We start from the raw sequence: 18,742 nt of genomic DNA on the forward strand, positions 1-18,742 counted from the left end.
GATATTTGACATACATGGGGATTGCACATGCACTGGCCATCCTTAATGACCTTCAGAGATGTCCAGCAGCTAATGGGTCCACTTGTTTTCCTCACAGATACGGGGCTACGGTGGACTATGTTATGGCTTAGCCTAGTTTTATACCATCTATTCAAGATTTTACAGTCGCCCAAGACTTTTTGGGGTAGCACTAGAGCACGCCCTCTTCACATTTACAGTTTCATTCCAGTTTAGTATAGCTCCGTTGACCCAGGCATCTACGCATACTCGATACACTCTTACAACAGAGACTGACTCTATTTACATGGATAGTATTTACAGACGCCTAGCCACAAAGGAGCCCGGATGCCCATTAGAGCAGCTTACCCAAATATTGACAAAGATTTTACATGATGCAGCAATCATACCCACACAACCAACCCAAGCACAGACAACGTTCTTGGAGTATGCCCCAGAACAATTGGTATGATGAGGAGTGTAGAGAGACGCATAGCCACACTTCAGAGAGAGATGCTCCTAGGAGCCATTACTCATAGACAATCACAGATAGCCTTTCGGCGCCTAGTGCAACGGAAGAAGAGGACTTATCTGGCTCGGTTAGAGGAGGAGTCGTACAAGCTATTCCTGAGCAAGGACTCAAGTGAGGCATGGGAGATTTTTTCATGAGCATTCCCTCCCACCGGCTATCACATAAACTGAGATTTGGGGCGCATATGCAGCATCTCTTTACATAGTTCCAGGGCAATAGTCTCTATTGGACTCTTTGGAGCCATTCCCACAGACATGCACTTTCTTTACTGTTGAGATGGTAAAGAAATCCAATGATAGGATAAAGACCAAGAGAACATATGATCATGATGGATTGACGGCATAGCACTTTATACATGCTAGAGATATACGTGCAGTAATGTTCAACCAAGCCATGTGTGAGGATTTTACTTAGAACATGTCTACATTTGTGCCTATCTCCAAGGTAGGAGACCCATGATACTGGGGAATCACCGTATTATCATGATTGGGCACACGCTAGCCAGGTTGTATGCATCCATTCTTGAGCAAAAGCAGAGTAGATGGGCAAAGAGAGCAGGCATTCGGGCATCATACCAGGTACTTTTCAGGAGGGGCTTTTCTACTCTTGATTATATATTGACAATTAGAGTTTTTATTAAGGAAAGCAAATCACATAGGAGGAGGATATATTGTACCTTGTGGATTTTCGCAAAGCATTTGATACGGTTCCAAGAGCTCGAGTGATGGAAAGACTACAAGCGATGGGAGTACCCACAGAGCTTATATGGGGAGTCATGGCTTTATACAGGACCCTGGTGGAGCAGGTTCGTACTCCCGAGGGGTTATCTGAGCATATTCACTCCACTGTTGTGAAACAGGGATGCCCACTCTCCCCTACATTGTTTGATTTGTATGTAGATGAGGTTTCGAATTACATTGACAGGGGAGGCGACAGAGGAGCACAGCTAGCCGGGACATGGATTTCATTACTACTGTATGCAAATGATATTGTGTTGATCTCAGATTCGCCAGAGGGGATGCAACCACACTTAGATGCACTGCACACTTTTGATAGTGATAGCGTCTTGTCGTAAACCTTGGCAAGACCAAAGTTATGGTGTTCGACACCATAGCACAGAGACGGTTGAGTATACAGACGCATACACTTACCTAGGAGTGGTATTTAGTGGTACAAAGTTCTCCTTCAGCAAAGCAGCAGATACCAGACTAACGAGAGCATATGCAGCTTTAGGGAGCATGGAGAGGATGTGTTCGCAAATTCAGTTTCAAGAACCTCGAACAAAGCTCTGACTACTTGACACATTCGTTACTTCAGCTATGCTATGTGGGGTGCAGATATGGGGACCATCAGTAGACCATCATAGCGGACCTGGTAATACTAATGGATGGGAACATATGGAGAGGCCTATGGTTTATGATTTTCCGGATGATTAGGGCCAAGGCCTTTGTACCGCACGAGATTATTCGTGCAGAGCTTGTGGCTCCCCCGCTGGTCATAGTGGCACTTACTAGATCCGTCTCTTTTATACACAATATCTAGGATCTCCCCAGAGAGAGATATGCTCGCCTAGCTATGGAGTCTTCTCGATAGCTTGCCTCACAGGGAGACACATTTTGTTGGTATGCCCTGATGACATCATGGTTTCAACTACATGGATTTGAAATGGACAGACTACCCCCCTTCCAGTACTCATTGGATGCACCCTCCTTGTCCCTCACACGGACCAAGATTACACGCTAGAGAGGGGGAATGGGGGAACACGCCCGGCACAAACACAAGGGCCTCTCTATAGCTCAGGGTATTCACAACACCCCTATCCTCTCGGAAAACACCTTCAAACACACAACTCACACTAGCAGACCACCGCCTGCTCGATTACCACTGCTCACACACTCTACAAACCACCACACAAGGTACACCTACTGCCACTACCTGTCTCCACCCTTACACACGCTCACAACAACTCAATCTCACTCTCTCGCACAACACACCATCGATCCGGAGGGGCACACACTTCCACATAGCCGGCACCGAGGAGAACCATGAAAGCAGCAAAAAGAGAAGGGGGGAAGGGGAAACAACAGCACGGGAGACAACAACGACTCGATTGCACTCCACAAAACACCTATACAAACTCACACTGCCATCACCATGGCCATTTACACAAGAAAAATGCAAAGGGCTTGACAGGCACACTCCTCTGTCCAAAAGCTCCACTTTGCAGGCTTCAAAACGGGCCCAAAACTAGGCCAAAAAGCTAAGAAGAAGCCCCTAATTTGATTCATTTTTTACTTTTATAGGGTGGAGGGTTCAATTTAAGAAATTGCACTTTAATTGGTCCATATGAAACCCATTTTTGGTATCTTTTGGAAAGGGGGGCACCGCCTTTCTCCATCTGCTCTCTTCTTCTCTTTTTGCACTTTGGGGGGGGGGGGGGGGGGGGGGGGGGGGGGGGGGCATTAGCGACGTCGCTATTGCCCCCTAGCATTTTTTTATTTTTTATCCTTCAATTTTGTAGCGCGGATAATGTGTTGTGCTCTCTATAGTGTGGGTGCCCCTCAGTGCAATGTGCGTGACAATCTCACTCAACCAATGGAAACTCACTCAAACAGAATGAACACAGAAACAATGGATAACAACAGAACAACAGAGACACAACAGTGGACCAGAACATGTGGACTCGACTATCTCATAGAACCATGTACAGACTCTGGCGTGGCAGCGCACTCAGCTCCAACCCAGGACTCACAGGTACAAATGGGGGTGTCGAGGCTCAGATGTGCACGGTGAGTGCACAGAGCACACATGTGGACTCGACTATCTCATAGAACCATGTACAGACTCTGGCGTGGCAGCGCACTCAGCTCCAACCCAGGACTCACAGGTACAAATGGGGGTGTCGAGGCTCAGATGTGCACGGTGAGTGCAGAGGTGCTCTGTGTAAGACTCTATACTCCAGACGACGACGTTGGACCATATATCCAGAAGATGATCCACCAACGGCCCATAAATGGCAGCCACCTAAGCCGATCTCCAAAGTGAGTGGTGGTGGTGACCTGGCCACGATGTCCACTAGACCACCGTCCGTATCCTGCCACGTGTCACTGCCCAACCCAGAGAGTCCGTCCAGTGTGAACTGGACTGAACCAATTGTACTAACTGAGTGTCCTGTGAAAGTGACACTGTAGCTTGCTCTACAGGTTGCCCGCCACAAGACCGCTCACCGTCTCGATGAGAGGAAATAGTCTCGGTGAGAGGAAATACTGAAAAACTAGGAAATGAAACCACTAGGTACCACATAGTACATCTTTTTTGAAGCAAGTGCTAGGCCCAACCATGCAAGAAATGATTGCTGCTGGCAAGAGAATTCAACACTTGGAGGAGGAGGTTTCTCTGCTCGAACACAGGATGGCGGATTCTTATGCTACCAAGCCTTGCCCAACTACGAGCACTTTCTTTACACCTAGATGGTACAAAGGGCCATCGACAAGATGAGGACAAGGAAGGCATATGATCATGACGGTCTAGTAGCGGAGCACTTTATACATGCCAGGGATATGCTGATGGAGGTTCTCGCAGTGTTGTTCAATCGTGCCATGTGTGAGGGATTACCTGAGACTTGGGGGTTTGATTACTATTGTGCCCATCTTCAAGGTTGGTGACCCTACAGAGCCTCGGAACTACCGCACTATTATGGTTGGACACACATTGGCACGGTTGTATGCATCTATTCTGGAGTAACACTTGAGTAATTGGGCAGAGGGCGAGGGTGTACGAGCAAAGAGTCACGCCGGCTTCAGGAGGGGTTTCTCCACTCTTGATCATATTCTGACACTCAAGGCCATCATTGAGCAGGGCAGAGCACATGGGAGACGGATCTACTATAGCTTTGTGGATTTTCGCAAAGCATTTCACATGGTACCAAGAGCTCGATTGATGTGCAGATTGCAGGAGATGGGGATGGGGGTGCCCATAGAGGTGATTTGCGGGATTATGGCTTTGTACAGATCAGTGGTGGGACATGTACGCACTCCCGAAGGGGTATCTGATTTAGTTCACTCTACTATTGGAGTGAAACAGGGCTGCCCATTGTCTCCTACTCTCTTTGGTATGTATGTTGATGAGGTGTCTGATTACATTGACAGAGACGGTGACAGGGGTGCCCAGCTGGTAGGGACGTGGATCCCATTGTTGCTATATGCTGATGATATTGTGCTGATATCTCACTCGCCAGAAGGTACGCAACGACATTTGGATGCACTACGCAGTTTTGCAGAGGATAGTGGACTATGTGTAAACCTAGGTAAAACCAAGGTTATGGTGTTTAACACCACATCGCAATGGGTCAAGAGATCAGTACCTACTTTCAAATATTGTCAGGAGATTGTGGAGTATACAGATGCATACACTTACCTGGAGGTAGTCTTTATTGGGCCGAGATTTTCTTTGAGAAGAGGAGCAGAAACTAGACTACTAGAGCTTGTGCGCCTCTGGGAGGAATGGAGAGGATGTGTTCGCAGGTTCAGTTCCAGGAACCTAGGACAAAATTATGGCTCTTTGATACTTTGGTTGCCTCTACTATGTTATATGGGGTGCAGGTTTGGGGACCTTCTATAGGCCAGGATGGTTGGAGGCGTATGGAGAAGCCCCTGATATCTATGATCTCTCGATTGATTAGAGCCAAGGCTTCCGTACCGCATGATATCATTCGAACGGAATTAGCTGCCCCCCCTATGGAGATTGAGGCGCTTACCAGATCAGTCTCCTTTGTACACAGTCTGTGGGATACTACCAGAGATAGATATGCCAGGGTGGCTCTAGTGTCCTCCAGACAATTAGCTCTTAATGGGGATACATCAGGCTGGTATGCACAGATGGCATCATGGTTTCAGACACATGGTTTCACCATGGACAGGTTGCCTCCTTTTCAATACTCTCTACAGGCACCCTTGAGGTCTCTGACACGGGTAGAGATTAATAGACTTATTCGTCAAGATCTGATCCAGCTAGACACGAGGAGGACATGGATAGAGCCGTTACAAGAGTTGGGCACAAAGATGGCTTTCTATAGAGAGCATCTTCTTCACCTGACGAGGGATGGGTTTGTGATTCGACCTAGCTATATGGACACGCATCTTTCTCATGGTTTGTGTTGTGCCATTGGCCAGATACGCACATCCTCACATCAGCTCGAGATTGAGACTTGCAGATTTAGAGGGACACCAGCAGATAGCAGGATATGCCGCTTATGCCATCTAGAGCCAGAGACAGAAGTACATAACATATGTCATTGCACAGTGTACTATGAGATACAAGGCCGTTTTCATTGTCTATTCAGAGAAGGTTTTGGGCCTCTATCTAGGGTCATGAGTTATGAGGATCAAAGATGTCTTGGGCTATATCTACTTGAGTTACACAGGCATAGAGAAACTTTACTGAGGAGAGCTAAAGAGAGACAACCCCAGAGATAGATCACAGATTTCTTTACACTAGATATTGTACACCCAGAAGAACAAAGGAGCAGCCAACAGTGGAGAGGTCTACCCGCACTACTGGCATTCTCATCGACCGAGCATTGGTGCTAGGGAGATCTAGACGACCCCGATGGAAAAGAGGAGCTACACAGTTTCGAAGGAGGCTACAGCAAAGGATTCGAGCCATACTCTTTCGTCGTCCAAAGTGCACATGAAGATGGATCTCTACTCCCCTCCCATATTGTCTTCACATTGTACTGCTTAGTTTAGGATCCCGTAGTATTTATATTTTGTTGTCCTAGTTTAACTTATTTTGTTAATCTGACTTTGTATCAGATACACCGCGTTGTAACTTTTTGGTCTCATAGGTCACTTTGGCCTTTTGAAGACGTTAATATAACATTTCATTTCATTTCATTTCACATAAATTTTGCAATTCTTGCAACTTTTTAAGAAGTACAGAACAGGTGCTTTGTGCAAACCGACACCGAGACGGGCCCGACATGGCGAAAGGAGAGACCAAAGAAGAAATGGCCAAGATGGACCACAAACTCCACACCGCAATCAAAGAGAACAAGAAGTTGGTGGACTCCACCATCAACACTATCATCAACCGCCTCTCCAAGCTTGAGAAAGAGGTGGAAGCCTTGCATAAGGAAAAAGAAGAATGGACCAAGGAGAAAGAGATTAAAGAACAAGAGCACAAGAAGGAGACCGACAAGTGAAAAGGAACCCAAGAGGAATGGAAAAAGGAGAAGGAGGAAATACAAGAACAAATGGCCATCCTCAAGGCCTCCATCGCTTCCCTCACCCCCAAAGAAGCGGAAATCAATAATGAAACCAAACAGGCCATTAAAGAGGATCTCACTAAAGCCCTCACCGAACCCTTGGAAGACACTCTCGAAGCAACGAAAGAGGGATGGGTAGAAGTGGTCAAGAAGAACATCAAGAAAGAAGCAAAAGAGGATGCACACAAGGAAGAAGCTCTCCTTGTACACACCACCCTCGAAGAGGAAAAAATGCGCCATGCCCGTAGCCTCAACATACGAGTCACCGGCATTGAAGAAGTGAAGGACTCCACCCCCGAGAAAGATGGCAAGACTTTATGTACCACTCTTGGATACAAAATAGAGGAATCAACCCCCTTCACCAGAGCCGGCAAAGACCCCATCAAGAAGAGGCCTCTTATCCTCCAATTTTCATCGGAGGAAGCACGGACCCTTTTCATTCGAAAGAGGGTAATTTTACGAGGTCTCACGGGGCCCCCCATCTACCTAGATGATGACCTCACAAGGATACAAGTAGAGCATAGAAGAGCATGCATGCCTCCGATACAACAAGCGCGCAAAGAAGGAAAATGGGCCTCCTATCGCGGCGGTCGCGTCATCATTGATGGCAAAGCCGTAGCATAGGGACTCGCGGCCTATGAGACACTATACGAGGAGATACACATGGCAGTTTGGAACTGCAATGGATCTTTGTGGACACATCCAGGAGACTGGAAGAGGTGATGCATGGTAGAGACATCATTTTCCTCACAGAGACACACGAGAGTTCAGAGAGAGGCCTACCCCGAGTACAGGATTACCAATGGGAGTCTACACACACGAAGTGTACACGGCAGAACACTTCTAGAGGATCTGGCGGAGTAGCAGTCCTCTACTGCCGCTCACCTCATAGCAAGATACAGATAGTAGCACGCGATCTAGAGGCACGCTACATGTGGATACGGATTGAGCTATCTGAGGAGCACATCCTCTACATCGTAGTATGCTACTTTGCACCTAGCAGCTCTAGGTTTGCACAGACAGGTGGAGGGGAGACAGAGGAGGTACACACACACGGAGGAGAGGAGGAGGATCATACACACTCACCATATGCATGTCTTAGGGACAAGATCATGGAGTACTCTAGACTGGGTGAAGTCTTCCTCACGGGGGATTTCAATGCCAGGACATAGAGTAGACAGTGTGATATTTACGACTTCGACGACCCAGAGCTACTCTCCACTATGGAGGACACAGGGGCAGAGAGGATCTCTAGTGATACCACCACACCCACACCATATGGGAGGCACCTACTTCGCTTGGGATCACAGCACCGTCTCGTTATCTATAACGGGATGGCGCAATGGCCATCATCCGGCGGCCTGACTTGTATACCGCCATGAGTAGCCAGCGGAGGTAGTATAGTGGACTACATCATTGGCTTCAGAGAGACAGCCCACCTACTCACATCCTTCACCATCCCACCATTGCCTATTGGGGCTGACCACGCATATCTCGCCCTCTCTCACTGGCTCACCCATCTCACATACACCACCTACATCCACACCATACACCACTATACACTTCACACATGAGCTAGCCCACGTTTAATCATCGCATGTATATGAGGGGATCTACACTCTCGACCCAGACACACCACTCTCTGCACTCACTAGCCAGCTCTCAACAGTTCTACACACCTCAGCCCTCAGCTGCTTTCCACACACTACCCACAGTGGTCGACCCCGCCCCTCTGGGACGATGCCCCAGAATCGCTGGTACGACGGGGAGTGCAGAGATCTATACACACAGCTACGGGCTCGACGAGCCTTAGAGGAGATTACTGAGAGCGAGGTCAGGCGACAGATGAAGGCCATCACACGCCATAAACGGCAGGCCTTCGAGGAGGCACAGGAGCTTGAGCTATACCACCTTCTTATGAGTACAGACTGCGCCACAACATGGAGGATTCTGAGAGAGCCACGCCCCACCACCCCCCTGGAGGACCCCCAGATTTGGCATGATAATGCCGAGCGCTTGTACCAGATACCTGGGCAGCCACTGATCCCAGAGCCATCTGATCCTCGACCTACCACCTCGACTTTCTTCACATCTAGCATGGTGGAGAGGGCCATCCGACGCCTTCAGCATGGCCGATCAGCACATCACACTGAACTACAGAGTGAGCACTTGATATATGCAGCAGACACTCTTTCCCCCTTGATAGCACGTCTCTTCAACCGTGCCTTGGTTGAGGGACTACCAGAGGAGTGGACTATGCACACCATCCTGCCTATCCACAAGTCTGGCGACACCCTGGATCCAGGGAACTACAGGACTATCATGATTGGCCACACACTGGCCAAACTATATGGGGCTGTTCTTGAGGCAGAGCTTAGCATGCATGCAGAGGCATCAAGGATACGAGCGTCAAGACAGGCAAGCCATCGACGCACTTTCTCGACTATCGACCACATTTTCGTGCTTCGCTGCCTGATCGATGGAGCGAAAGCACGGAAGAGGAGACTACTGCTGCTTTGTGGATTTCCGCAAGGCCTTCGACACTATCCCTAGAGAGAGACTCTTCCAGCGCCTTCAGGAGCTACAGATACCATCTCAGATGATATGGGCCATTCATTCTTTATACGCACAGGTCTCTGGTAGAGAGCGCTGCCCAGGTGGACTATCGGATTCCATTGCTAGCACTATTGGTGTGAAGCAAGGATTCCCCTCTCCCCGACTCTATTTGGTCTCTGCATCAACGAGATATCAGATTACATTCTACGCGCAGGAGGGGCGGGATTAGACTTGGCAGGTATACCAATACATATTATGCTTTATGCTGATGATATCATCCTAGTTTCTGAGACACAGGAGGGACTACAGAGCCACCTACGAGCCTTGGATGATTTCTGCACACATCAAGGGCTCACAGTGAACCTTGGCAAGACCAAGGTCATGATCTTTCACACCTCCAGGACAGTGCGAAGCCGAGCAATACTCACAGCAGCAGGCGGGCAAGTCGATGTGGTTGATTCATATGTATACCTGGGGGTGACTTTCACTGGCACCACTGGTAGATTTTCCATGGCACAGGCAGCCCAAGACCAGCTTACACGAGGATATGCAGCGCTGGCCACCTTGGAGCGCAGATGCCATCAGGCCCACTTCCAGGAGCCCCGCACCAAGGGGTGGCTTTTTGACACTCTAGTCACACCTGCCATGATGTATGCAACCGCTGTATGGGCTCCAGGGCTATCCGCATCCCTATGGACACAGATAGAGCGCCCACAGATCATCATGATCTCCCGTTTGCTCCACAGCAAACCCTCAGTACCACATGATATCATCAGAGCAGAGCTAGCTACCCCACCGATGCTAGAAGAGGCTCTCTTTCAGATAGTTTGTTTCATCCAGCGCATGCGAGAGCTCCCACCAGACAGACTCACCCGCAGAGCTTTTGAGGCATCCATACAGCTACATCAAGAGGGGGACACGAGGGCATGGTACTCACAGGTCATAGAGTGGTTTACATCCCATGGCTTGGACATCACGGATCTGCCCCCTTTTCAGTATGATCCCGACTCCCCTCACATACGCCTCTCACACACCGAGAGGAATCGAGTTCTCAGACAGGATCTCTGGCAGCTATACATCAGGGAGACATGGATCACACCTAGAGAGCCTCTTCCCACGAAGAGGCAGTACTATAGAGACCACTTCCTCACTATTGTAGCAGATGGTTTCATCCAGAGACCGAGATACATGGATGTCTATATGCCACATAGAGCACGGGTCGCCATCGGACAGCTCAGAGTATCATCACACCAGCTAGAGATTGAGGCAGGGAGAGCGGAACATGTCCCCAGAGCAGAGAGGATATGCAGACTTTGCACAGCAGAGGTTGAGAGCGTGGAGCATTACGTATGCAGATGTAGAGCATATGAGGAGATTAGAGGCAGATATCTGACCTTGTTTGCAGATCAGCCCACTCTACATCAGATCTTTGAGTCCAGAGACCAGCGACAGCTCGGCCGCTTCCTCATAGAGGCACAGCAGCATCGGGACTCCCTCCTCCAGGCAGCACTAGGGATGAGAGACGAGCGCCAGACACGGCTCATGGACTTTTTCCAGAGGACCATAGCAGCACCATCACTTTCGACCACCCAGAGAGGAGTGACTCTACAGCAAGCTGAGGAGGTCCGAGCTCGCAGACGCCCACGCACACATGGACGTAGGGCACCCCGCCTACACCAGAGAGAGATCCACGAGATCCAGGAGCACTACTACAGATCCTTGGAGGAGCGACGTACTCAGGCTTTTGCAGATCCAACCGCCATCTTACGCGGATTGTCCGCACCCTACGCATCCATGCATCATGTATTACACCCTGATTATGGGACTCGATGGAGTTAGAGATAGGATAGCATCTCATCATTGTATTTACCCCAGCATATAGGATTGCATCTCTCCCCCAGTTTTTGGAGCTCCACCCCCACCCTCTTTGTATCACCTCCCCCCAAACATTACACAGGATAGTTTACTTTTACTTTTGTACCCTTTTATCCTTTATGGATACACAGAGGACACCCACCTCATGTACTTTGATTTGTCTCATAGGCCGATTTCGACCTCTTTATAGACGTTAAAAAATCTCTCTCTCTCTCTCTCTCTCTCTCTCTCTCTCTCTCTCTCTCTCTCTCTCTCTCTCTCTCTCTCTCTCTCTCTCTCTCTCTCTCTCTCTCTCTCTCTCTCTCTCTCCAAGTTCAGTTTAGTTATTTGCAATTCCTTTTCATGTCTTGCTATTGATGTCTCGCTTGAAGTGTCCAAGCCTGTAACACAGGTCTCTATACAATGGCAGCTCAACCTCCCTTACCATTGCCACCGATGTTTCGGCCTCACACCTCCACCTTTTTCACAATCAGCATGATACTTGATGCCATTGACAAACTACACAAGAGCAAATCACATGACTATGATGCATAGTAGCCACGAAGCTTCAGAACAAGAAGTTTTGAAATAAGTTTCAAAGGTTTTGGGAGGTTTTGGTCCATGTCCATTAGTGTTCGGGAAAAATGTGTCTCAGCTTAATATCGTGCCGTTTTAAATTTCGAAAATGCCGGTTGAAGGCAAGGGGAAAAGGAGAATTTTCGCCCCAAAATAGAGAAAAAACTACAAAAGTAACCTAATTTTCTAAAATTTCCTCTTGGCAAATTCAAGGAAAGGAATTTTGTATGTTTGAAAAATTGATTTTTCCCAAACATTAATGTCCGTGGCGGTTCCAAACGTTCTGTACGTGGCGGATTTATACGTACTGTACATTGTTCTGTACAAAACATATTTTTATATACGTAAAAATACGTACTCTTGTTAAAAAACCTCAATTGACATAACTCTCTAGGATATTTCCTATTAAAAACAAGATTACATGCATCAGTTTTTAGAGACATCTAAAGACATGTTTTACAAGACATCTACATACTATGTAACTATTGCAAGAGACTTTAGATGACATTGAACACTAAACACACATATCAAAGTTCAAATGAGATCCAAAATAACACACCAGTACTAAAAACATCAAATACTCATAGGTGATAGCCTACAGGCTAGAACAGAAGGCTCATCATAGAGCGTACAAATGTCATAAATAAAACCATCCAACTCAATAATTGAGTTTATGTAGTAGAACTAAGTAGCTAGGTAGGCCATGTGATATGATTGATGGCCCATCCTCAAAAATCTCTACGGAATGGCTCGAAAATCCTCACAAAATCACTTGATGGCCTTATCTCCCAAAAAAATGACTTGTATGGATCGATCCGTACCGTACAGATCCATACTATACGGCCGTAAGGTACGAATCGGATTTGTTGAAACACCATTTGAGAGGTTTCATAAAAAACTTAAGAAAACTATTGACATACATACATGGACACTAAAAGATTATGTACATTGCATAGCATGTCAAAGTTAGTTAGGTGCATTATATGCTAAATGGCTTACTTAAAACCTGAAACTTTAAATAGACTGGATGAGAACCGCATGAGCGAAAATTTTGGTCATCGAAGAAAACCGGGTTTCATAAAAGTTTCTCAAAAATCTTTGGTAGAAACGGGTTTCTGTGCAACTATGCTATAATGGTCTAGTTATGGAGCATCTATGTCATGCCCAAGATACACACATCTTTGTTGGCATATCTAATGAAGCCATTTGTGAAAGGCTTTCTTCATAGGAGCACTAACACTATAGTGCCAATATTGAAGGCTAGAGATCCTATGCTCCCTAGTAACTATCAAATCACACACTGGCCAAGCTTTACGCTTCTGCGCTTGAGCATGAGCTGAGCTGTTGGGCAGAGAAAGAGGGTGTCCAAGGGGAAGGATGGTCTGGATTCATAAGAGGATTCTCTATGATTGATCATGAATTTATACTGCCAGATACCATTGAGGACAGTCGAGCACATGGAAATCGTATCGATTGCTGCTTTGTGGATTTTTGCAAAGCTTTTTATACAGTACCTAGAGAAAGACTGATGTGTAGACTGTATGATTTGAGTGTTCCGAGTGAGATAGCAAGGGTATCCCTTATGAGACAGAGACAAGTAGCGTGCATGCGCAAGGAGGCTATTGGAGAGGTGCACAATTATCAGGCTCTTGGATACCCTTGTTGCTTTATGTGAATGACATTGTTGTGATTGTTGACTCGCAAGAGGGGCTACAGAGAAAGTTATGGAGCTGTGCACATAAGAGAGATTTGTATTTCAAGCTTAGCAAGACATTGTGATGATATTTAGCACCATAGCATAGTGGGTGAGAGCATCAGTACCAATATTTACTTATGGTTAGTGGTTGTGTACGTAGAGTCTTATCCATGTCTACGAATTATTTCTACAGGACCATTTTTCTCTATGAGAGAGGCAGCAGCTTTGAGACTCGGACGAGGATATGCAGCACTTGCACAATTGGAGCAAACATGCTCACTCGTACAATTTCAACACTAAGCTATGGTTGTGTGATACACGGGTGAGATAACATTATTGTATGGGGTATAGGTTTGGGGACCTAGTCTAGACATCATAGTCGGTCCGGTCAGATGTAAGACGGATGGAGAAATATAGAGGGACAGCTAGTCCCTGTGATCTCCATAACAATCTCATGGGAGGCTGCAGTGCCACATGAGGTCCTTAATTGGAGCTACAACAACTACTGTTGAGGAACTCACTCAATCAATGTCTTACATACATGGCCTGTGGAGCCTTCCTAGTTATCGTTCTGCTGGATTGGCCCCCTAGTCGTCTCAACAGCTAGCCATGGGGAGGGACTCTAGATGTTGGTATGTGCAGATGTCAGCTTGGTTTCAGCTGCATAGCTCAACAAGCCATGAAGTAACTTCACATTCTAGACTAGGCGATTACATAATGTACAATCAAGAACTACACTATCAAAAATTGTTTATGTGACAATCTATTCATGGCATTATGAGAACGGGAGAACTTCATGTTGCTTACAATAAAAACACTCCTGTAAAATTTTTATGAGCTCAAATGAGTTGAGGAGGCACATCTTGTCATCATTCTTAGTATGACAGATTAAAAGCACTACCAACCTGAGAGAGTATACATGGGTTGAAGAGCCATATTTCCAGTGATGCCAAACGACCCCAAGTGAGCTCTAAGCTTCTGCTCAATTACTCCCTGTTCAGTTAAAACCACAGTTATTGAATTAGTGAAAAAATTTTGCTTCCTTCTGCCTGCCGCAAAAGATTTGACATACTGGAAAGCACCGCATCATGTACAACAACGGAGTGGATGAGAGATCAAGGCCATCAACATGATGCTGGTTAAACACTGCCATGCGCACCTGAAAGGAAAAATCCAATAAATTAGCTAAAGAAGCCCCAAAGTTTTATGCCCAGTGCAGAACTGTGATAGAATGAAAACCTCCGGTTTCTATGCATTGGAAGTGTCTTTAACAATAGAATAGAAGAAACTTCAAATCTGTACAATAGTAGTCAAGCACTTGCATTTGAACTGGATAAAAGTGTGTGCACACTCAATTGCACAAACAGGAAATAGTGTGCTCGAAAGTCGTTAAATTACGGGCAGAAAAGAGAAGCATATCTCAAAGAATAAACACATTGACCCAAAGTCATTATGAGTAGGATGGTGTAAGACATCACTGAAGACCCTCACTCTACATTTGTGAGGCTAAAACTTGCTCACATCTACAAGTTCCCCAGTGTGAGGAGTATTCCTGGTCAAGAAGCTTCTTATGATCCTGCCTTACGAGCTGAATTAGGGCCTTTATGGCTGGATGTTTTAGATGACTTTAGCATATGATAGGATGGGCACTACTTCAGCAAAGGCCATTGAGAAGTTAACCACAATATCATGCTAGGACCTTGTCCACAACAGGAGCTTGCCAGGCATGGATCCAATGGAAAAAAAAAACAGCATATAAAAATCTATGACAACTAACAAAGCTCAAAGAATCTTTTCTAGCTTTACATGTGATACGCACTCAAGAGAAACCTCCAAAACAAATTCCCACACACTTTCGAAGATATTGCCTTTTGAGCATAAACACCTGTATGCCTTTAGAAAGCACTCATATAATCCACTTTGCATACCCATTAGTCCTTGTAAAGAAATTCTATTCCTTTCAGGCAGCCATATAAGGGTGAAAAGCACGGCGTATTAGGCTCTTATACATTTGAAACCAAAACCTCAATTGATCCATGATAATAACGATAATGTCAAAATGTAGGCTCTAAGCTCTAGCCTTCAATTGAATTATTCAACTGGAAATTTTGCAGCTGAAAGAGGGATAGACTCATAGAACTTCCAAGTACACCTTTGCAGATCGGAAAATAGTTCCAGAGCTAGGCTCTAATTCTCCTGAGATGAGCTTTAATAAAGTAGATTTTCCAATCCCATTTGGCCCGACCACTGCATATCAGAAAAATACCAGCGGGTTAAACTGCTTAGAAGCAACCTCTTAGGATCAAAATATCACCCACCAACTCCAACTTTTATTGCAAATAAGCATAAACATGTTTTTGCATCTTTTATATCAGCCCCAAAAACAGAGAAAGGGAAAGGGGGCTTACTTGCCAGCCGACTGTCAAGATCTATACCAAAATTCAAATTCTTGAACAGAAGGGGCCCTCCAGGATACCCAAAGGAAGCATCACTATCAAAAACAAAAACAGTAATCAAAGTCCAGCACAATACAAGATTAATCCTCCAGTAACAGCAAAGAAGCCGAAAGACCTTCAAGCATACATGCGATGTATTAAACAATTAATACATGTGCAAGAGACAATCTATAAATAATCTTGCTTCTTTTGAATCGGCCTCCCAAAGCCCTTTGCTCCTCATGAGCAACTCAGCTATGAATTTTCAAAATGTCACGTGCTCCAATGGTCCCACTACCATAGGTGACGTGAGAGAAAAATGAAATGAAATGAAATGTTATATTAACGTCTTCAAAAGGCCATAATGCCCTATGAGACCAGAGAGTTACAAGGTGGTGGATCTGATACAAAGTCAGAGTAACAAAATAACCTAACAACAGTAAAAAACAAAACAAAGATATATTCTATGGGATCTTGGATTGGTCAATGTGATCTAAGCAAAAAACTAAGCCAAAATGGGCGGCTTGTTGGGATAACTGAATCACAAAAGATCTAGCATCGGTCGTTGGCGAATCTCATCAATTTCCTCCAAGGTTAGTAGTCTGACCGGGCGTCGTGCATGCCTGGCCAGCGTGCTCCAAATCTTTTGTCGTAGCCTTCGTCGATGCTGTGTAGTCTTTTGCGGTCGTGGGCGCCTGGATTTCCCCAGGTCAATCGCTCGGTCGATCAGTGTGCCTCTGGTGTGAGACGAGGGGGAGCTCTGCTGTGGGAATGGCTCTTGCGGCTGTCCTGTGTCTGCTCTGAAGAAGTCTGTGATCCGTCTTTGAGACTGGCTGGCCTCGCCATTCAACAGGCTCTCTCTATGTCTGCGCAGCTCAAGCAAGAACAGACCCAGGCATCTCTGATCTTCGTATCCCATTATTCTTGAGAGTGGTCCAAAACCCTCTCTGAACAAGCAATGGAAGCGGCCTCGTATCTCGTAGTAGACGGGGCAGCGGCATGTATAATGCAGCTCTGTCTCAGGTTCCAGGTCACAAAGAGGCATGTCTTGGCCTCTGCCGGTACTCCGCTGTATCTCCCAGTTTCAATCCGTAGCTGGTGAGACGATGTGCGTAACTGGCCAATAGCACATCGTATCCCATGAGACAAGTGGGTATCCATGTACCTTGGTCTCGTCACAAAACCATCTTCCGTGAGATGGAGAAGGTGGTCTCTGTAGAAAGCCATCTTCGTGCCCAATTCTTGTGCTGGTTGTATCCATGTCCTCCTAGTGTCTAGCTGGGTCAAGTCTTGGCGGATGAGCTTGGTGATCTCCGACTGTGTAAGATTGAGAGATGGTGCATCCAATGAGTACTGGAATGGTGGCAGCCTGTCCATGTTGAACCCATGCGCCTGAAACCATGATGTCATCTCCCCATACCAGCATGTTGTATATCCTTGTATGGCTAACTGTCGAGAGGACTCAAGTGCTATGAGAGCATATCTGTCTCTGGGAAGTTCCCATGTGCGGTTTATGAAGGAGACTGATCTGGTGAGCGCCTCCACCACCAATGGGGGGGCCGCTAGCTCTGCTCGGATAATGGCCCGTGGTACTGATGCCTTGGCTCTAATGAGCCGCGAGATCATAGAGACGAGAGGTTTCTCCATGTTCCCCCATCCGTCTGTGCGGCCCGGCCTCCCGTGGTGATCCAATGAAGGTCCCCATACCTCAACCCCATAGAGCAATGTTGAAGCCACCAAGGTGTCAAAGAGCCAGAGCTTCGTCCGGGGCTCCTGAAACTGGACTTGCGAGCACATCCTCTCCAATCTACCCAATGTTGCGTGGGCTCTAGTCAATCTGGTCTCTGCTGCTCTTCTGAGTGACAATGTGGGTCCGCTAAAAACCACTCCAAGGTAAGTGTAAGCGTCTGTGTACTCCGCAGTCTCTTGGCCGTATGTGAATGTAGGTGCTGACCTCCTGATCCACTGTGGGGTGGTATTAAACACCATAACCTTGGTTTTACCAAGGTTGACAGACAAACCACTTTCGTGGGCAAACGTATGCAAAGCATCCAATTGACGTTGCATTCCCTTTGGGGATTCGGAGATCAACACAATATCGTCAGCATATAACAAAAGTGGAATCCATGTCCCTGTCAGCTGTGCACCTTTATCCCCATCGCTGTCAATGTAGTCAAAAACCTAATCCACATACATACCGAAAAGAGTAGGAGAGAGCGGACAGCCCAGCTTCACCCCAATAGTGGAGTGAACCGGTGTAGAAAGTCCCTCCGGGGTGCGTACATGCCCTACTCATTTCTACAATGCCATGATCCCCCAAATGAGCTCTGTGGGTACTATGTCAAAAGCTTTGTGGAAGTCCACAAAGCTACAATAGGTCCGTCTCCCATGAGATCTGCCTTCCTCGATGATGGCCCTGAGTGTCAAGATATGGTGAAGAGTAGAGAAGCCTCTCCTGAACCCCACCTGCCGAGTTGCACGCATTCCTTCCTTCTCTGCCCATCTACTCAGTTGTTGCTCAAGAATGGACGCATACAACCGTGCCAGAGTGTGCCCAATCATAATAGTGCGATAATTCCCATGCTCCATGGGGTCTCCTGTCTTGAAGATAGGTACGATCGTAGATAGGCTCCAAGTGTCCGGCAGGCCCTCACACATGGCACGGTTAAACATAACTGCTAGAAGCTCTACTAGTAGGTCTTTGGCATGCATGAAATGCTCAGCGACTAAACCATCATGATCATATGCTCTCCCAGTCTTCATCCTGTCAATAGCTTTCTTCACATCTCAGCGGTGAAAAAAGCACATGTTGGGGGCATGGGTCGGGGGGG

At 46.7% G+C, this 18,742-nt stretch overlaps 2 protein-coding genes across 2 annotated transcripts in view; one reads left to right on the forward strand and one right to left on the reverse strand.

The window, feature by feature from the left end:
- ABCF3 (general control non-repressible 3) overlaps nt 1-18,742 on the reverse strand; it is a 185,128-nt gene that overhangs the window by 25,677 nt on the left and 140,709 nt on the right. Inside the window, exons 12-15 of the mRNA XM_086498004.1 lie at nt 15,885-15,967; nt 15,629-15,723; nt 14,549-14,635; nt 14,382-14,469 (exon numbers count right to left, since the gene is read on the reverse strand). Coding sequence (XP_086354130.1) covers nt 14,382-14,469; nt 14,549-14,635; nt 15,629-15,723; nt 15,885-15,967 — 353 coding nt within the window. The remainder of the gene's footprint in view (nt 1-14,381; nt 14,470-14,548; nt 14,636-15,628; nt 15,724-15,884; nt 15,968-18,742) is intronic.
- Nucleotides 9,732-11,189, forward strand: LOC147426808 (uncharacterized). The gene has a single exon (XM_086499301.1). It carries the CDS (start codon nt 9,732-9,734, stop codon nt 11,187-11,189), a length of 1,458 nt encoding a protein of 485 aa, XP_086355427.1.

This window comes from Adiantum capillus-veneris, chromosome 24 (genome assembly GCF_014529385.1).
Source record: "Adiantum capillus-veneris isolate H3 chromosome 24, ASM1452938v2, whole genome shotgun sequence".
Lineage (NCBI taxonomy): Eukaryota > Viridiplantae > Streptophyta > Polypodiopsida > Polypodiales > Pteridaceae > Adiantum > Adiantum capillus-veneris.